Raw genomic sequence first — 19,264 nt, forward strand, 5'->3', positions numbered from 1 at the left:
TCTTTTTTTTAAAAACAAAAAAAAAATTTTTTTAATTTTTTTTCTTTGGGTTTGTACAAGAAATTTACAGTGTGGAAAAATATACAAGTGAAAACGAGGCCATAAACCTGGGTGTGGGGAGGGGCCCCTTGGTCACAAACACAAATAAACAAGACAATTCTGAGTTCTTCCTTTGGTCTGACTACAGCCCCCTCGCCCTAGGAGAGAGGCTGCAGGGCTGGAGCATGGGGGTCAGACCCCAGTCCCAGCCCTGGCCCCCGACCCCCGACATAGGCAGAGAGGGGGCAGGCACATCTGGAGCAGCTGGTGCTATCTGGCTCTCTCTGGCTTTGGGGTAGGGGAGAGTGTGGAAAGGAGGGACCCCCCTCCTCCTCCCAGCCCCCCCCCACTCCCTCGTCAGGGACAAATGCAGTTGGCAGAGTGGCAATGGCAGCAGCAGGAGGGGTGGGATAGGTCAAGTAAGGAGGAGCCTCTGTGAGACAGTGAAACGGGGACCTTCAAGGGGGCTAATCTTGCTCAACCTAGTCAGAGGGCTGCCCCCAGGGCCCTGGCAGAGGCCCAGAAGCCTGGATCCTGGAGCACGAGCGGCTCTGGGGCCCTTAGACCCGGGGGACCTCCGTGGCCCCAAGGTTCCCGCCCCACTGCAGTCAAGCTCCCTGCTGCTCCAGGATGCCAAGGGCCCTAGATCTCAGTGGCAGTGATCTCCTCCAGGCAGATGCAGGGGGCCGGCTCGGCCAGGCCCAGGTCAGCGAGCTCCCGGGCCTCCAGCTCCAGGCTGAGCTGCTGCAGCTCCTGCTCCAGCTGCCGGTTACGCCGGTACATCTGGACATAGTTGTGCTGCAGCTGCTTCTGGTAGCGGATCACCTGCTCCTTCTCCGCCTGCCAGGCCAGCCGCTCCCCCTCAAAGCTGTCCCGCTGCTCCTCCCCGCGCCGCCGCTCCCGTTGCAACTCTGCCCGCAGCCGTTCCACCTGGGCCCGCAGGCTGCCCCCGACCCCGGAGGCTGCCCGCTGTGCCTTGGCTTCATCACTCTCTGCCAGGAGGAAAGGGTCCGTGGTGGTAGGTGGCCCAGGGGGTTCCCGGAGTCCAGCTGCCTCCGTGTCCAATTGGCCAGCTTTCTCTCGGAGCCGCTCGGCCTCCTGGCGGTGCCGCTGCAGCTCCTGGGAACAGGCCTCCAGCTCCAGCTCCCGGGCCCGGGCGGCCTCCTGCAGGCCCCGAGCTCGGCCCTCGCTGACCCGGAGTGCAGCTCGGGCCTCTCGCAGCGCCACCCGCAGGGCCACCAGCTCACTGCCCTTCTGCACCAGCTCTGCCTGGGACTCCTTCAGCTGCTGCTTCAGCAGGGAGATCTCACCTGACTTCTGGCACACCTAGGAGTGGGAGGGGGTTGGGAAGCCTAGTGAGAAGTTTTTTCCCACAGGCTTGGGCCCCGAGATCATGCAGGCTCTCCGGGGACAGTTTGTTTGATCCTGACACCCACTACATGGACAGACACACTGAGGCAAGCCTAGTGACATGTCCAAGGTCATACGGCTAGTAAGTGGCAGAAGTAAAACGCAGACCCAGATCTTTTTCCTTCAAAGCAGGTGACTTCCAACCATCATGACGCACTGCAGAGCCCCAGGGACTGGCTGGTGGCAGATTGTGCAGGCATGGGAGCCACCAAGAGGCACCCCAGCATTGTGGGGAAATGCGCAGATGCTGGAACCACACGGCCCGGGTTGTGATCTCAACTCTGCCACTGACTAGCAATCATTCCGGGCTCCAGTCCTTCTCAGCTCAGAAATGGAGATGAACAACAGCCACCTCACAAGGCTGCTCTGAGGATCACAAGATCCACTCTTTAAGTAACAGCTAGAAAGTTCTGGGCGCAGAGCAGGCTACACTCCTATTCTTACTGGTTGGGAGGCAGTGGACGGAATTGCCACTGGCTATGTGAGCACTCGACCTGACTTGAGGACACCTACAATGGTGGCAAAAGGAGACCCTCCCCCTACCCAGAAAGGGAAGCCTGAGGGGGATCTTCATCTCCAGGAGGTGAGGACGGGGAGGATCTCTGGGAGTAGCAGGCTGGAGGGGGAGTGGTATGGCTAGACCCTTTGAGCCCCGCTCCCCGCCCCTCCTGGCCTGGCCCACCTCCCACTTGGTCTCCTCCAGCCGTGGCCCAAGCTCCCGCTGTTCCCGCTCAAAGGTGGCACAGCGCCGCTCCAGCTGCTCCCGTTCCTGCAACAGCTGCGCGAAGTCATCCTGCAGCTGGCGCTTCTCCTGCTGCAGCTGGAACACCTGCAGCTGGAGCAGCTGTTGGGCCCGCTGCGCCCGCTGGGCCTGGGCGGTGCTGTCGTCCCGCAGCGTCTCGCGTTCCCGTGGCCAGTGCCGCTGCCGCTCCTCGTAGGCCTGGGGACAGAAGGCAGACCTGGGTCCCAGCAGCTCCCCTCCACATCCAGCACCCTCCCGCCATGGCTTTCTACCACTCCCAGGTCACTGAGTGCTCTAGCAGCCTATGGCTGGGCTCAGGGACAGGAGACCCCACTCAGCCATGAGAAAAATTAGGGTAACTCTAGTCATGACCACTTCTAAGATTCTAGAAACGTCCAGAATAGCAAACGCTTCTGCAGGAATTCCTAGGTGCCAGGCGTCATTCTAAGCACTCCACAGCCTTTGCCTGACTTAATCCTCATAATAACCCTAGGAGGCCAGAAATCTCCCCATCTATAGCTGAGGGAAACTAGGCTCAGCACCTTGAAGTGTCTCGCTCAAGTCTGAAAGACAATCAATGGCGGTGCTGGCTGGGCATCCTCACCCCCCTGCAGGTGGAGCCCGACAGCTGGGCGGAGGACTCCCCAACGCCTCACCGGCATCCCCCGACCCCCCCCCCCCCACCGTGTCCCCTCAGCACACACAGAAATGCTCCTGGGACTCCCAGCTCCTGTGGATGTCCTGCCACACCACCCCCGTTATTGCTGCTGGCCACACCTGGCACATGGTCACCTCACTCTCGTCCAGACTGTCCCGCAGCTGCTGCAGCTCTGCCTCACGGTCGTGGAGCTTTCCTTCCAGGACACTGTGCAGCAGGGCCTCATCCGAAGGGGGGGGTGGGGGTGGGGGTGGGGAACGCTCCCCACAGGAGCTGCTGTCAGGGGAGGCCCGGGTGCCGCTGCCCAAGAGCCCCCCAGCCACACGGCCTCCCAGGGAGCCTGTGCTCTTGCTGGAGGAAGATCGACCACTGTCCGAGTGGGAGGGCCCAGTCGGGGCCCCTCGGGCTGGTCCAGGCAGCGCCCCCCGCCCGGGGCCGTGGGAGGGCAGGTGCCCACCAGGGGAGTGGCTGGCTGGCTCGGCACCCCCGGTGCTGTAGGTGGGCAGGCTGGACAGTGAGTTTCGGCCCGAGTCAGACAGTGTCCCCGATGGGCAGCCGCTGGCCCAGCCACTCAGTGCCAAGGGTTTGTCAGCAGCCGAGGAGGAGGAGGAAGAGGAGGACGAGGCAGGGCCCCCAAACAGCTGTGTTAGGCTGCCCTGGCTCCCAGACAGTCCGGCGGCCCGAGGACCCAGGAAGCTAGGTAGGGATGGTGCCCCTCGAGGTTTGGGTAGCACTGGCTTGAAGGCTGTTGGGCGGATCAGGATTTTCTCCATGTTCTGAAATGAGGTGCCACGTGACACTGGGGATGAGCTGCCCGATCTTTCAAAATCCTTGTCATACTCCCTGCCCTCCCATCTGGGGTCCCCGATCCCCACGCATTAATACTAACTGCTACCAACAGCTGAGGGCCTCCTGACATCCCTTATATCAAGCCATTTAAAAGGCTCGTCTCCAATCATCCCAACAGTCATAGGATAAGATATGATCACTACGCCCATACTACAGAAGAGCAAGTGGAGTTGAAGGCCTTATTAAGGAGGCAAAGTTAAAGGCCTTATTCACAGTCAGATTCACAGCTGTTGCATTTGCAGGAGTCGGAGCAGCTCGCCTCTGAGCACATGTCATGTGACAGGGACCAGGCTCAACACTGACATACGTCATGTGATGGAATGCTCTCGACCATCACTGGAGAGCTGACATGGTGTGTCCACATTACAAATACAGAACCTCGGGCTCAGAAAGGTCAAGTGACTTCCCTGAGGTCATGTAGCCAGAACGAGGCCGAGCTGGGATTGGAACCCACGTCTGGTGACTCTGCAGCCCACATCTCTCCTCTAAATTGGCCCCCAAATTCCAGCTTCTTCAGGGGGCTCCCGATTCCACCCTGGCCCCAAAGAAAAGGCTGGTCCTCACCTTCTCCAGCTTTCCAGAGACAGGGATGAGCTTGGGTGGGGGGCCGCGGAGATGGGCACTGCGTGCCCGCTGTTCTCGGGCATCCTCAATGTCACTGCTCGGGCTGGGGGGTGACTCTGCCCAGAAGTCCTCGTTGATGTAGGTGAAACTGGTGGCAGGGACAGCCTTCCTAGGGGGCACAGCTGGGCACAGCGGCTCCTGTGCCTCATAGCCACCCCGTAGCAGGCCATCCTGCTGGCGGAAGAAGGTAGGCCCAGGGGGGCCGTGGTGGCGGGGAGGCGCTGGCCCCCCGGGGCAGGGCCGGCCTGAGATGAGGCTGCTCACGCTGCCCATGGCTGCAGCTTGTGGGGCAGTGGTGGCCTCAGGAGCGGGCTCCAGTGGCACTGGCAGAGTCTGTACAATGGCCATGGCGACAGAGGCTCAGGCCTGGCCAAGGGCCTCCAGGGGAACCTGTGAGCAGGGCAGCGGTGTCAGAGTCCTTTCACCTTGAGCCCCTCCCTATACAAGTCCCTGAGTCCCTCTCCTGACCCCTTGTCCCACATCAAACAGCTTCCTGACATCAGTCCATGATGCCCTGATCCCCCAGGGCTCCTTCTCCAAGCACTGGCAGGAAACTCAGATCTTCCTGGGATCCAGATCACCGCCCAGCTCCGGCCTGAATAGGGCTAAGGGCTGACCCTACCAAGCAAAGACGATGAGGGGAAGGTAGGCCTGGTGGTTATGCAGGGCCCCAGCCCAAACCTGCATCCCTCCCAGAGGCTGGGACGCCAATTTAGGAGGGAGTTCTCTACCAACGCCCAGCACAGGTTCCCAGTCCCCTGGGACAGGTGGCCTCATTAGAGGATACTTGGGGCAGAAGCAACCTCAGGGACACAGCAACTCAGATGGTAATTAGCGAATAAAGAGCCAAGGCCAGGCAGTGCCCAGCCTCCCCTGAGCTGGGCCTCAGTTTCTCCCAGACAGAGAGGCGGCAAGGGTGGAGCTGGCCAAACGAGTAACCCAGAGCTTTTAGGGAGCCCACAGGTGCCCTCTGGGGTCTCCTGCCTTCTAGAGGTGGATGCAGCCTCATGCTTGCTTCCATGCCAACTCCTAGCCTCACCACACCTAATGAGTCTGGCCTACAGGAGCCCAGACTGGGCTGCCGCCAACCTCTGGTTCTGTGAAACCATCCAGCTTTAGACATTCCTCCGAGAAGCCCCTAGGGGATGAGGATGGAAGCCCCACCACCACCCACCATCACAGCGGCTGTTCGCAGATCTCCCTTCCCTGGAACCCCCAGGGAAGAGGGCTCCACCTCCCCAGGCTCTGCTCCTTCCCGGAAGGGGACAGCAAGCCTCCACCCGGAACTCCCTCCCCAGTCCGGAGGCCGAAGACCAGGACTCCGGCATCTGCTGAAGTCATCATGCAGAGCAGGGGCCAAGAAGTGGACAGAGAATCGCGCAGGAATAGGAGTTTGTGTTTGTACTTATCTGTGTGTGTGAGACCGTGCATGAGTACTTAACAATGTGTGGATGTGAAAAGTGAAAATGTCAGGAATTAGTGTGTGTATGTGCCTGTTTGAGCAGCCGTATCAATACATTTCTATTATTCATATGTGCAGATTAACATGTCATATGAGAGTACGAGTGTGCATCGGGATCCCTCAGAAAATATGTAAAAGTAATAACTGTGTCTATGATACATGAATTTGTGGTGTATGAGCTCAACTATCTTGAGTGTCTTTGGATGGATGTCCCTTCAGGTACACATGAGTTTGTATGTAAAACTCCCTGTATCTTACATGAGCATATGACGAGGAAAGTGAGGGTGCACAAGTATGTGCAGAGGAGTGTGTGTGTGTGCGTGTGTACAGAGAATGTGTGAGAGTGGGTAGGAGCCTGGGTGAAAGCAGGGCCAACTGCGTGAGCAGGAGCCTGGTTCTTGTCACTCACTGGAGTGTGGGGAAAGGAGACACACATTATCTGACTCCTTTGCCTGGTCTGGCCTCCTTTCGGGCTGGTATTCCCCTAGGCCTACCCTCCACCTCCCTACCAAGTGAAAGGACCCTGAGAACCAGGAAGGTATCCAGACTGAAGCCAGAGGAGCTAGGGGTTGGGACCTGGGGAAGAGTAGAGCCCACTACCAAGGGCCAGACCTGGGCTAAGCAGATGGCACATGCCATCTCCTGCCCTCTCCCGCACCACTCGAGGGCACAGAGAAAGCTGTGGGGAAGGGGATTCTTAGGGGGCAATGGAGGTTGGCACCTCTGTCCACATTTGCCCACTTCAGTGAGCCCTGAGAAAGTGAGAAATAAGGGCAGGAGAGAGACAGACTCAGAGAAAGACAGAGACCCCAAAGACAAGAGACAAAGACTCAGAGAGGCCCCAGGGTCAGGCAGACAAGGAGACAAGCTGACCCGGTGAGCCTGGGTCCCTGAATCCCATCCCATGGAGCCAGGGGCCCCTAAACCCAGAAAAGATAGAAAAACTGGAACCTACGAGCCAGACACCCAGGGAGCCAGGGCCAGGCCTCTGGAAAGCCAGGCCCAGCCAGCCCGGCTCCAAGAGCGGGAGCCCGAGAGAGAAGGAGGGGCAAGTGGAGGCTCCATTTTGAGAAATGCGTTGCGGCTGTGGGAGAGGGAACCCCTGGCTCCCCCCAGCACTCCCTGAGTAATCACTCTGGCCCAGCACACGCACACACACCCCCTTGGGCTGGGGGCACCGAGCGCTGGGTTCAGCCAGTGCCCGAGGCAGGTCTGGCTAAGCTGAACTCCCACAAACCTGTTTTGGGGGCTGAAGAGTTGGGGAAAGTCTCCCCCCACCAAACTCCAAAGACCGGTCAAGCGGGATCAAGTCTGGGATCACCAGTTCCCATTCCGCGACGGGAAGCCAGAGGCCCCAACCCACCCTGTAAAGCCTCCCCCCCTTCATTAAGTGGGGGCGGCAGGGGGCTGCCGCCTCCCCACCCGCCCTCCGCCGCGCAGAAGTTGGGGGCACCCCCAGGTCGCCTCCCAGCCCCGGCCCCCCCTCACCTCCGCCGCGCCGCTCCATGCTCAGTCCCGGGCCGCCCCCAGCGCTCCACAGGCGCGCCGCCCGGCTCCAGCCCGCGCGCGGCCACTCGGAGCCGCCCGGCCCGGCCCGGCCCCGCCTCCGCGGCGCCCCCCGGCCCGACCGGCCCCCGTCCGGCCCGAGTGGGCGGCGCAGCGCGGGGGAGGGGTCCGAGGGGCGTCCCCGCCCCGGGCGCGGACACGCGCAGGCACCCGGCGTCACGCGAGGCTGGCGGGACGCACGCGGGGCCCGCGCCGCGGGACTCAAGATCACCCCCCCAACAACCTCCTTAGCCCGGTCGGCTCAGGACTCGGTAGCGGCGGCGGGTCACCCTCTACCCCTACTCGGGCCCCGGGGCCAGCGGCAGCTGGTCATTGTTCGAGCACAAAGGACCAGGCGCCACGGCGGCCGCCCTTCCCCCTCCGTTCCTCCGGTCGAAGCCTGCCCCACAAGACACTCTGCGGCTTCAGAGTCCAGAGCGGGACGCCGAGGGTCAGCTGCCCCCACGCCTCGGCTGCTGGAACCCTGCTCCCCAGGACAGGTCGGGGACCCAGGCTCGGGCCCTGCCTGCCCCACCCCCAGCGGTTGATGGAGGCATATTCGGACTTGCGGAGGTGGCGCCACCTGGCGACACATTCGGAGAATACACCGTCATCCCCCCAGCCTTGGGGGCCCCTACCTGGCTCCCCAGCACTGTACCCTCTCGACCCCGCGAGCCCAGGCCTGCCCCGGGCGCGGCTGTCTGCTCCCCAGCCTTCCTTCAGAACTATTTGTTAAGAGAGAGGTCATTGCTGGGAGAGAGAGGCAGCCCCTGCCCCCTCCCCCCATGACTGGGGTGAGGCGGTCCAAACCTACAGTCCAAACCTACACCAGCCTCACAGCTGACAACACTCCTCTGTCTTCTCCGGTCACAGATATTCTCACCCTCTTGCAAACAACACAGTCTTCATAACACCCACACGACCTTTCCCACATTCAGTCCCATGCAGCCACAACCACAGTCTCATCCATCACGTGGTTCCATGTTCCTTCTTTCCATAATCTTTCAGTCTCACACACAGACATACCTGGGTGTCACACACCTTGCTGTGCACAGTCTTTCACATCGACTCAAAGCCCTTCCTACACAGACACAATTTTAAATGGGCTTCCTCTCCTAAGCCTCTTCCACACACTGGTGGTCTCCTTCAGTCAGACAACTTACACACACACACACACACACACACACACACGCACGTGGTGTTTTACAAACATTTTACCACACAGACTTTCCTCCAGGGGTCTCTGTGCCCCAGTCAGGTCAGCTGACACCCACACCCCTGGGCAAGGAGCTCCTCCCACCCCCTACTTGCATCCCCACCCCCAAGGCCAAGGCCTGCCAGAACTCCTCTGCCCCAGGAAGGAGCATCCCCCCCTTCCAGGCCACAGCCCTGGCCCGCTCTCAGCTCTATTTTTAGCTCCATGGAAAGGGTTGTTTTTCTTTCTTTTTCCCTGGAAAGGGAGACATAGCCCAACCACCCTCAGGCTCACCCCAGACCCTGATCCTCACAAGAACAGATTGAGCCCCTCTCCTCAGTAAAGACCCCCTCCTCTGGCCTTGCCCTGGTCCCAGCCTCTTGGGGGACCAGGAGCCTCCTCCCCTTTCTGGCAGCCAGCCCAGAAGCTCAGGCAGCAGCTGGGCTCAGCATGTGTGGAGGGGTGGAGGGTGGGGCAGAGAAGGAGGCACAGGGCCGCTGCCCACTCCCTCATTCCCTGGGGGAGGGGGCTCATCCTCCCTTCCAGGCGAGGGACATAGGCCCACTCCCGTATTTAAGGGACATTTACCCTCATGCATTCTCCGGGAATGGAGGGCTTCCACTCTTGCACGAGTGGGCTTTCTGCTCCTACAGTGAGAGGAGGAGCTCTCCCTTCTGCAAGTTGGGGTGGTGGTAGGAAGGGGACCCACCGGCGCTCAGGCAGCTGCTCCCCAGACTGGAGGTATGATGCGGGGGCTGCTGTACACTGCCGTCCAGCGATACCTTCAGGGATGAGGGCACCATGAACACGTTGGGGTGAAGGAAGGAGAGGAGCCCAGGTAACCCCACCGAGCCCTACAGTCTTTCGTTCTGTGCTACCCGGACTCCAGGGGGCGTTGTGTTCCCATTTCTGGGGGAAGGCTTAACGTTTCAAGGCGGAGAATGGAATACAGCCCGGCAGGAGATCTCGCAGACTCGCCCAGGACTGGGGAGGCCGGTCCTCGCCCAGCTGCGGGGGTGGGGGGGCACAGCCCACTTGTCTGCGAAGCGATCACGTGCTCAGCGCCTGTTTACGTCTTAGTCTTCACCTGTGGGCGGCCAGGAAGCAGGAACCTCCGGAGTTGTCCCACCCGGCCCGCCCCCATCGGCGATCGCCGGGCAGCCCTTTTCTCCCACCCCCGTCAAGTACGCGACAGCAGAGCACCCGGTCCGCTGGGGGTCCCTGTGGGCCCGTGGCGCTGCTCCAGGGACTGCAAGGGTAACCCACAGGGCGCGTCCTTTCCGGAGTGCACGTGTGTTCGTGTGTTCGTGTGTCCCAAGTGCGTGGGTCTGTCTACGCGCGTGTATGGACCCGTCGGCGAGTTTCCGTGTCGATTCCCTGTTCAGGCTCCTCGCCTGCACCCCCCACCCCCAGCCCAGAGTGGGACCCCCTTCTCACTCCGACCCCCGGCTTCCCTAGACCGGGAAAGTTCGCTCCGGAGCCGGGATGTGCGGGAGGCTGGAGTTCCGACACCTCCACCGCCCCACCACTCACCCCGCGCCACCTGCGCCGCTGCTCCAGCTCCCGCCCAGCTCCTGCTCCAGCACGGGGACCTCCTCGCAGCAGATCCGCCGGCTCGCAGCCAGCTCCGGGCTCCGGACTCCGGGCGCCCGCCTGGCCCGGCCTGGTAGAGCGGGGCGGGGCGGGGCGGCTGAGGCCGCGCCCCCGACCCAGGGAGGGGAGTGGTCTGCCCAGCACACCCCCTACCCCCCAACAGCCGACCTGGTACCCAGCCCCGCGGGAGCTCGGCGGTGGTGAGGCTGCCTCTCTGGCCTCCGACTTCACAGCTTTCTGGATTTGGTTTTCGACGTGGGGGAAGGGACGACCAGCACGTGACCGAGAACTACACTACCTGGCTGCCCTAACCCGGTCCGCGATAGGGATTTACTGCCACCTGCCTTGCCCGGTAGGGAATCAGGCCGGACCCACTCCGCGCATTCCCCAGGAGCAAGGAAAACCCCTAGGAAGCAGACAAAGACCGCTCGGGTTTCACCAAAACAGACCCCGCCCCGCCCTCCGGTCGGTCGGAACTGCCCTAGCAGAACCAGCATCTCCCCTCCCCCTGAGCAGGAGTCCGCCCAGGTGAGCCTGTTTGCCCGACCTGGCCCCCCACAGAGCAGGGCCAGGCTTCCCTTCTACTCCCGAAGTTCCACCCACATGCACAAACAGGAAGTTGCACGGTACGGCGGGGTGGCACCTAGGGCTCCCTCCGGCACTCAAGGCAGCCTGTGGCAGGGTACCTACAGCTATCTGGGCCGTACTTGCAGCCTGAGTACTTGGGCAGCCGGAGTCCAGTGAATTTAATCTCTTCTCAAACCCATCTGTAGTAAAGAAGCTGCTAGAGGACCCAAGATGCCCCCTCACAAATATGACGCTAAATCTGAGGACAGGGCTGTAGATGCAGTTGGCCCCTTTGTGGCCAGGCCCTTCCTGATCTCTCAGGGAGATTATTAGTATCCAATCGGATATAGGCAGAGCCCAAGTAATTTGCCTAGATCCACTCTGGTTGGGCACAGGGACAGTGGCTCCCAAGGACCTTACACAGGACCCAGGGATCCCCCACTGCTTTCTAGGCTCCAGGGACTCCTGAACACACTTTGAGCTAATCTTGATGTGAGTTTAGGACAGGTGTGCAGCGGAATGTGTTTGCGTAGGGGGTGGGTGTGGGGGAGCATTAACTTCCCCTCCCATCATTCTGGTTTGTGCTGTGTGTGGGGAGTCTGCTAGGAGGGCTGGGCAAGACAAACAGGCAAGTTGTATCTACTCTTCTATCCCCAATTCACAGAGACCTCAAAAAGGTCCCCTAATGGAAATCCCTAAAGGATTTCCTGAGAGAGAACACACCAGGCATTCCCAGTAAACCAGAGTCCTCAGAGGTAGGAATGACCTGGTGGTGTACATCTGGAACACATGGCTGACGTTCAATGTTACAGACCCTGGGTGAGGCAGAGACCAGCCAGCGGCTGGGAATGATTACTGCAGGATTAGGAGGACTGGCTCCAGCCAGTCTGGGAGAGACCCCCAAGAAGGGAGGCCCTGGAGGAGCTACCCCCTCCCCCCTACCGCAGGTTCTTCCCCAGAGAGCAGCTTTGTTTCAGGGTCTGTTTTGGGAGACAGATGTAGCCACAGTTCTCACACACAACAGACCAAAAACCCCAGAGCCTTCCACAGGGCCCCAGAAGCAACCCCGTTGGTGGACTGGGAGGACTTCATAAGGCAGCCCTGCTTCAAGGGAACAAGAAACCTCTGCCCACCCTTACAAAAGTCTTCTCCCCAGTCCCCTCAGAACATCTTGCATTTTGACCATCCCTGCATGCAAATCTAAAGGGAAAAATGGGACTTTAGGGTATCAGAGGAAGTGAGATGGGAAAGTGCCCTCATTTAAAACTATTTCTGACAAGGTCTCTAACTTTACAATCTCCTTCAGTACTTGTTAAAAAAGAGGAATCCTGCACCTTTCCTCAGACCTCCAAAATTAGAAACGTCTGTGCATGCTTACTGGAGAGTAGGCCCTAGGTTCTGCATTTTTAAAGAGCCCCAAGAGTTTTGACACATACGAACATAAGAGAAACATTTGAGCATACAAGGACAAGGAAAATGGACGGAGAGCCAGATAAGAAGCCACTGAGTATGAATCCACATTGAGAGGTCATTGAGTGGCTCGTATCACCTAGGGACAGCTGGTCAGGCAGGGCCCAGGCATGTGGCCCAGTGACTCACACCTCTGCCACAGATCACATGGATATCCTCAGGGGAGATAGGGATAAAGAGGCACCATCCTGTCATCCCTAAGCCAAGAAGAGGCATAAAGGGATGTGTGGGTCAAGGTCCTTTAATGCCTCTGCTTCCTTGGGGGTGCACAGCTCAAAGATTCTCAATTCAAAGCAAGAAGGAAATCCAGTTATAGGCTGGGGAGACACCTGGTGGACAAACAAGAAAAAACACAGAAACAAAGGCTATGGCAAAAATTTTTTTTCAGTGTAACTAGAAAAGGCTCTACAAAAAGTTATGACTGTGTCCACTCCAGTGGACTGAGGCAGCATAACATGGTATCAGTGTCCAGGTGGCAGGCACTCTGGGCTCACACCTTTCTTCTCTGGCCAGCTTCCACCTCTGGGGCCCTGAAATTACAGGGGCCAACCACCTCCTGGCAGGGTCCAGAGTGGACCGCAGAGGCCACAATGTATGTCATCCTGTAGCTCCAAACCTAGGCTGGAATTTTGGCAAGAAGTCCTCTATTCCCTTCCAGGTTCAGGGGGCCCGAACCCAGTGCTTTGAACCAACTTGCTCATTCCCACCTCAGGGCCTGTGTCTAATTTTCCCTCTGCTTGGATCCTTCTCTCTCTAGATGTCCACATGGCTCAATCCTAGTTCTTTAGGCCCCATTTTCAATGTCCTCTGCTTAGAGATACCTGTTCAGACCTTAAACTAGCCTATAAGCATTACTGCATTACTGTTTTTTCTTCATAGCATATATCGCTACCTGAAACTATGTTTTATTCATTTTTTTTTCTTGTCTCCTTTACCAGACTGCAGGGTCTAGAGAAGCAGGGACTTCATCCGTCTTGTCATTGTTGTACTCCCAGGACCTAGAACAAAGCTTGGCACACAGGAGGTTCTCAAATATTTGCTAAACTGAATTCTCCGGTATGGAATTCTGCCCTAGGTAGGCCCCTCTGACTGAGGGGGGGTCCCTAGCTTGAGACCACAGGACAGAGGTAGCCTAAGCAGAGGACTAAGAAAGTCTATGTCTCAGCCTGTGTCTTGTCAGGTTCATTTCAGAGTCCAGCTCTCCAGTGCCTTCACCTTGAGGGCTTGGAGGGGTTTGGCTGGTTGGAGTGATGGGCCTGACCCAAGCAAGTCTCAGAGTTCTGGGGCACAGCTCCCTTTCTGCCAGAAGAGGGCTTTTTGGTCACTAGCCCATTGTCATCCTTGACCTTCTTGAGCCGAGCCTTGCTCTTTGGTGGAATGGAGAAGGTAAGAGAGCTCTTGTTGAATTCCAGTGGGAAGACACCTACGTCTCCATCAAAGCGGTTCTTGGACACCTGCAGATACCGTTTCCCTGGACCAGTGACCAGCTTCCTGTCCTGTAGAATCAGAACGTTGTCTGCTTCCTGGCTTGCCTGGGGGATGGGGGCAGGAGAAGGAAGCAGCAGTGAGAAGACATGAGAAGAAGAAAGGAAGGCTGAACCTCCAGGGAAGAATGGCAAAGCTCCCTGAACTACTGACCATGATGATGCAGCCACTTGAGTCTTTCAGTTGCTCGACTATCTCACTGCCCCGGATTCTGTAAATGCTGTTCCTTCTGCTTGTGACACTTCTCCTCCACAGCTCACTACCCCACTCTACCCCATCTTCTTGTCATTCAGGTCTCAGTCTAAATGTCACACTTCATCAGAGACCATTCCTGATTCCCATAAAGGAAGAACCACCATCTTTGCACTTTTGTGTCACTCTCTTCCCTAGCTCCATGTTTGTTTCATTGTGGCATAGTTTGTGCTCCTCACCCTGGACTCCCCGTACCCAGCCCAGCCCTAGCATGTAACAGGCACTCAGCATATCCCTGGAAGTTCCAGGATCGGGCTGGTCCTGCTGCCCACAAGGCTCTCCCATTTATTCAATTATTTAACACTTACTGTCTACCAGAACTCAACCCAACCTCTGTTGACACCTCCTCTTCCCAAATGGGCAAGAAGTCTCCCCAGATGTCCCAGGCCGACTCAGATGTCTTGTTGTTCCCCAAATACCTGTGTTGCCTATTGTAGCTCTTATCATACTGAGTTATAATCACTGTCTTACTATTTTCCCCACTGGACGATGTGAGCTCTTGGAGGGCAAAGAGGGCAAAGAACCAACTAACTATTATCAGCCTTTGTATTCCTAGCACACGTGTTTCTCATGTCATGGCCCCAGAGGCGGCTGTCTCTTGCCTCCTCCAGGTGGACAGTCAAGATGATTTAAGGCTGAATGAAGGCCATCCCTGGTCACACCTGTCCCCTCTACTATCCAAAGTTTAGGCTCCTCTAAAGGCCACTTACTTTGGCTGAACCAAAAATTGATGCTGTCTGCAGTTCCTTATCATCGTCTTCCTTCCGGGGATGAATGACCAGTGTCACATGGCAGCTATTGTCTGTTGCAAACTTTCGAAAGGCCCCAACGATGTAGTCTTGAGCCGCAATCCTGCCCCAACCCCAACAAAGTAAAGGCATATTCAGACAGAGGATGAGAACATATCCATACTCTTGATTCATTTACAGCTCCCTGCAAACCACCCACCCCACTCTACCCAAGGACTCACACTTAGGTCCCTATCCATCCATCCCACTGCCACAACTCACACGTCTATGAAGACAGAAATACACATGGGGTGGTGTGTGCAAACACACATTTCAAGTAACAAAAGAGTACAGTGTGCGTGCCTAGGGGCCAACTGCCTGAGAAGACATGCATGTTCGAGTGGGTTTTCCAGTGAGACAAGAGGATGTCACCTGTCTGTGGACAGCTGCTCATGCCCCATCATGAACTGCAGATTGTCGATGACCACGTGACAAATGTCATAGACGTATACTGCATGTTGCATTGTGTCTATGACAGTCCTGGGGAGAGGAAGAGGCAAAGAATTCAAGAGTCAATTACAAGCAGTCTCTGTAAACCAGCCCAGCAGAAAAGCCAGCATTCCTGAAAATTCTGTTGGGGATCTGTTCTCCTGTTCTCCCATTCTTTGAAAACCCTAGGCCTCAGAATCTTACCTGATGCTCTGCTGCCCGTGGAAAGTCATGAAATAGAGAGGCAGGTCTTCAAAGCGGTCGGCCCACTCGTCGTATCTGTCCAATTGCTCTTCTAGCCGCCCCACAGCAAACTGTGTCAGCATGACCCGGGCTAGTCTCACGTTGCTGATCTCAAAGCTACCCCAGAGTGTGTTTACCCCCTGGGTACACAAGTCCAGGGCATACTCACTGATGAATGTCGTCTTTCCACTGCCTGTTGGCCCTGCAGAGGAGTTGAACACAGACCTGGGTGAGGGAGGAAAGTTCTACCCTTAAAACCAAGACCTGGAGCAAGGGCTTCAAAGTTGGGAGAAACCTCCTCTTTAACATTTGTCATGTCCCAAACCCATGTGCTTTTGTCACCTGATCCTTTGCCTCTTACCCCAAGTAGTGATTTCCCAAGGGCTCACCTGTGAAGACTGTCAGCTCACCCTTCCGATGACCCTTCAAGAGACGATTGAGGTCTGGGAAGCGGTTCCAGCGTATGCCAGCTGCCTGCTCCACATTTGACAGTTCTCCTAGCACCTCTTCCCGAAGCTGCCGGAAAGACACAATAGACTTGTGCCAGGCAGGCAGGGCAGTACGCAGAATACGAGAAAGATTTAAGCCTCGGTTCAGGGCCTCAAGGGGACGGGGCTGCTGGTCCCCAGGCCGCACCAGGGAGCATCGCTTGGGATTCATTTTTCGGGCAAACAACTTGGCAGCTTCCCAAGACCGAAGGTCATCTCCCAGCCAGAGCACAATACGTCGAAACTGTTCGAGGTAAGGGAGCAAGGCAGGGGGTAAGCAGGCCGTTCCTCGGGGTAGGGCAAGGGTGGGCAGTCCTGTGGATTGGTTCAAGGCCAGGCTGTCCAGCTCACGACTTGTCAGTACCACCTCAACATCTCGCCGACTGATCAGTGGTAATCCAAACAGATTGCAGTAGATACCAGGCCGGGGAATGGTGGTTTCCTTATAATGTACTTCATTTCCCTGGCCTTCAGCACTTAGTAGCTTCAAGCCTCGTAATCCCATACCTCCAGGGGAGAACCAAGGGAAGACAAGGCTGCGAGCGGGCCGCAAATACCGGACACTGTAACGCTTGAGTGTGTCATCTGTCACTTTGGTAAGGCCAAACATCACACGAGCCAGCTGGGCCTCCTCTGGTTCAGGCAGCTCCCAAAGAGGTATGGCTCGGTCCCAGATCCTCCGGATCTCCTCACTGTCCTCAGCTTCTGGGGCCTCACCAAGCAGGACCCCCTCTCTAGCCCCGTCCCCTTGCCCCTCCACGCTGGCCTGGAAGTCTTCCCAGCTCCCCTCTGCTAGGCTGCTCATGCAGAGAAAGCGGCCTGTGGTCTTGTCAATGAAAAGGCTGAAGGAAGCAGTAGCACCAGTCTGGTCCTTGAGCTGCAAGGCCTTCACAAAGGGGCTTGGTGCCCGCAGGCAGCTGTGGCCATCCTGGAAGGGGATCCCATGTGCTCGCAAATACTGACGGATTTCAGTTGCAGTTACAGGCAACACTGGTACCTCCAAGGCTGGGAGAGCCTCCTTCCTGTACCTTCTCCGAGGAGGGCCTGGGACCAAGCTTCTGGGCAGGCCTCTCCGACCCATCCACTCCCCACGCAGGGGCAGCAGGATACGGAGGGGGTACCCACCTCGAAGAAGTACCCACATTTTTAGTCAAATCGAGTAAGTTACTAATTGAAATGCTTTCCTCCCTGGTTTGGGTGCCTTCACTAGGTCAGGACCTAGGGATCCTCAGCACAGCACTCTACAGAGCCCACTCGAGGTGGTTTCTTTCTCTCAACTTGTCCCTCATAATCATCTCTCTGAATCCTCTTCACCCCTCTGCATTGCTACTTCACATCTGTGCCCATCTTTCACGGCCGTGTGCCTCTCTCTGGCTCTCTACCTCTATGGCTCCGTACACCCACTGCCTCACCTCTACCACCCTCCACGCTGCCCCTCACCGCTGTGCTTTCTCTAGATCATCTCTTTACCACTCCCGCCCGGCCAGGGGATCTCCTCGTCGTCTCCATCTCTACCGCCGCCCGCGTCGTTCCGGACTCCAAAGCGCTATCCCCCAAGTGGAGGCCCTCCTCGCCGCTTCTGCCCTCAAAGGGGACTCGCCACGACTACAGCGCCACCGGGCGGCTCCCGCCAGTCCCCGCTCTCACCTCGACCCCGCGCCCGTGTCCTCCCTCGGCTCTACTGACCAAAGCTGTGCTGCTCGCGACCCTGACCGCGCGTCACTACCATCCTCTCGCCCACCTAGCCCGCAACGTGGGTCACTGGCGCGCCTCCCGCCGTGACCGCGGAAGCAAAACTCCGGGGCGCGAGTGTTCCCGGAACCGGAAGCTTCCGCGTTCGTCCCGCCCCCCACCCCACTCCTGCCCTCCAGGCTGGTCTGTGTTACCTGGGCGCTGCGGACATGACGGCGCGCGGGACCCCGAGCCGCTTCTTGGCCAGTGTCCTCCACAACGGGCTGGGTCGCTACGTGCAGCAGCTGCAGCGTCTCAGCTTTAGCCTCAGCCGCGATGCGGCGTCGTCTCGCGGCGCCAGGTGAGCCGGGCGAAGGGCGCGGGGTGCTCTCCGGGCTGAGGTCGCCCCGGGTCAGCGGTCGCTGTGCTTACTCTTCTCGGCTTCCTCAGGGAGTTCGTGGAACAGGAGGTGGCCGACTTCGCCCGACGGAACCCGGGGGTCGTAATATACGTGAACTCGCGGCCGTGCTGTGTGCCCAGAGTAGTGGCCGAATACCGTGAGTGGGGCCGGAAGAACGCTGGAGGGCAACGTGCGGGGGAGGGGGGGAGGCTGGACCGGCTCGCCTTTCGCGGATCTGACCCCTGATCCATCCGCTTCCTCCCACCCCCTCCCGTCCGCCAGTTAACGGGGCAGTGCGCGAGGAGAGCATCCACTGCAAGTCCGTCGAGGAAATTGCGACGCTCGTGCAGAAGCTGGCGGACCAGTCGGGTTTGGATGTGATCCGTATCCGCAAGCCCTTCCACACGGACAGCCCTAGCATCCAGGGTCAGTGGCACCCCTTCACCAACAAACCGACAACGCTAGGTGGGCTGCGCCCGCGAGAGGTTCAAGACGCTGCCATAGCCCAGGTGCAAGTGCCATGAAGAGTTGCTCCACCAACTCCAATCCCAGGCTTTGGACTCTCACCCCAGTGGGGGTGGTTCTTCCTCTTTTTCCAAGCCCACACAGGCAGATAGAGCCCATCGAAAGGGAAATTGACGCCAAAGCTTTTGCTTGGGATGAAGAGCTGTGTTTTCGTTGCTCAGGAGGCAGGGCAGTGACTTTGTCTCCTAATTCTTCCTTATTTGACATTCCTGAGACCTGACTTCAAGGATATTACAGGATCTGTTCTGAAGTCCAGTCTGAGAATAGTGATCTCAAATCCCAGCATGAGGTTTCAAGATTGGCATCTGAAGATGCAACCTTTTATGCAACCATTTATATCTGCAACCTTTGAGCTAGAGAAGAATTACACTCTGCTGTGAACATGGCATTAGGATAACCACTTTATACCCGTGTGAATGTTTAGGTGACGGCGCCTGGGTGGCTCAGTAGGTTGGGGCTCTGCCTTCAGCTCAGATCATGATCTCAGAGTCCTGGGATCGAGGCCCCCATCGGGCTCTCTGATCAGTGGGGAGCCTGCTTCTCCCCTCACCCCCCCCCGTCAAATAAATACAGTCTTTAAATTAAAAAAAAAAACCAACCTGAGGTTAATAAACATGTTTACACTTGAGGTCTTCAAAATATGTGTAGATTTAAAAAATAACCTCACTTTTCATTACCCTAAAGCCAGAAGCAGAACATATAACCCTTCAGGATGGTTAGTATCAAAGGCCATGTGGTTAATCTAGTCTGGACCCTTGGAGAGTGATTCTAAGGTCAGATCTCTGGTAACAAGCTTGCCGGGGTCCTATTTCCCAAGACAGGCCCCTCT

At 57.7% G+C, this 19,264-nt stretch overlaps 3 protein-coding genes across 12 annotated transcripts; 1 reads left to right on the forward strand and 2 right to left on the reverse strand.

The window, feature by feature from the left end:
- Positions 1-2: 2 nt before the first annotated feature.
- Positions 3-10,184, reverse strand: LZTS2 (leucine zipper tumor suppressor 2). Of its 9 annotated transcripts, none has more exons than XM_013054626.2 (6): positions 10,058-10,184; positions 9,113-9,611; positions 4,263-4,712; positions 2,969-3,625; positions 2,132-2,389; positions 3-1,365 (listed from the first exon to the last, which is right to left on the reverse strand). In XM_013054626.2, exons 3-6 carry the CDS (start codon positions 4,668-4,670, stop codon positions 682-684), a joined length of 2,007 nt encoding a protein of 668 aa, XP_012910080.1. In that variant the 5' UTR covers positions 4,671-4,712; positions 9,113-9,611; positions 10,058-10,184; the 3' UTR covers positions 3-681. The 9 variants fall into 9 exon arrangements, with proteins under 9 accessions (XP_012910080.1, XP_004749523.1, XP_004749522.1 ...); XM_004749466.3 differs by having other exon boundaries at positions 9,113-9,306; positions 10,058-10,154; XM_004749465.3 differs by lacking the exon at positions 9,113-9,611 and having other exon boundaries at positions 10,058-10,177.
- A 2,336-nt stretch (positions 10,185-12,520) lies between these two features.
- Positions 12,521-17,643, reverse strand: TWNK (twinkle mtDNA helicase). Of its 2 annotated transcripts, XM_045068603.1 has the most exons (6): positions 17,487-17,642; positions 15,741-15,867; positions 15,313-15,553; positions 15,052-15,159; positions 14,602-14,743; positions 12,521-13,686 (listed from the first exon to the last, which is right to left on the reverse strand). In XM_045068603.1, the coding sequence occupies exons 3-6, from the start codon at positions 15,432-15,434 to the stop codon at positions 13,366-13,368; spliced, it is 693 nt and encodes a 230-aa protein (XP_044924538.1). In that variant the 5' UTR covers positions 15,435-15,553; positions 15,741-15,867; positions 17,487-17,642; the 3' UTR covers positions 12,521-13,365. The 2 variants fall into 2 exon arrangements, with proteins under 2 accessions (XP_044924538.1, XP_004749532.1); XM_004749475.3 differs by having other exon boundaries at positions 15,741-17,643.
- Positions 17,644-17,665: 22 nt separating this feature from the next.
- MRPL43 (mitochondrial ribosomal protein L43) lies at positions 17,666-19,063 on the forward strand. The gene is made up of 3 exons (XM_004749474.3): positions 17,666-17,871; positions 17,961-18,067; positions 18,193-19,063. Exons 1-3 carry the CDS (start codon positions 17,741-17,743, stop codon positions 18,432-18,434), a joined length of 480 nt encoding a protein of 159 aa, XP_004749531.1. The 5' UTR covers positions 17,666-17,740; the 3' UTR covers positions 18,435-19,063.
- Positions 19,064-19,264: the final 201 nt, after the last annotated feature.

Source organism: Mustela putorius, unplaced genomic scaffold (genome assembly GCF_011764305.1).
Source record: "Mustela putorius furo isolate JIRA1106 unplaced genomic scaffold, ASM1176430v1.1 tig00003909_pilon_pilon_pilon, whole genome shotgun sequence".
In the NCBI taxonomy this organism is placed as follows: Eukaryota; Metazoa; Chordata; class Mammalia; order Carnivora; family Mustelidae; genus Mustela; species Mustela putorius.

Coding starts and splice junctions, on each gene's coding strand:
- LZTS2 (XM_013054626.2), bottom strand. CDS start 4,670: ATGGCCATTGTACAGACTCTGCCAGTGCCACTGGAGCCCGCTCCTGAG. Junction 3,626..4,262: donor TCTCTGGAAAGCTGGAGAAG/GTGAGGACCAGC, acceptor ACCTCATTTCAG/AACATGGAGAAAATCCTGAT. Junction 2,390..2,968: donor GTGAGGTGACCATGTGCCAG/GTGTGGCCAGCA, acceptor TTCTGTCCCCAG/GCCTACGAGGAGCGGCAGCG.
- TWNK (XM_004749475.3), bottom strand. CDS start 16,983: ATGTGGGTACTTCTTCGAGGTGGGTACCCCCTCCGTATCCTGCTGCCC. Junction 15,554..15,740: donor TGAGCTGACAGTCTTCACAG/GTGAGCCCTTGG, acceptor ACTCCTCTGCAG/GGCCAACAGGCAGTGGAAAG. Junction 13,687..14,601: donor CAATTTTTGGTTCAGCCAAA/GTAAGTGGCCTT, acceptor CCCATCCCCCAG/GCAAGCCAGGAAGCAGACAA.
- MRPL43 (XM_004749474.3), top strand. CDS start 17,741: ATGACGGCGCGCGGGACCCCGAGCCGCTTCTTGGCCAGTGTCCTCCAC. Junction 17,872..17,960: donor GCGTCGTCTCGCGGCGCCAG/GTGAGCCGGGCG, acceptor CGGCTTCCTCAG/GGAGTTCGTGGAACAGGAGG. Junction 18,068..18,192: donor CAGAGTAGTGGCCGAATACC/GTGAGTGGGGCC, acceptor CCCGTCCGCCAG/TTAACGGGGCAGTGCGCGAG.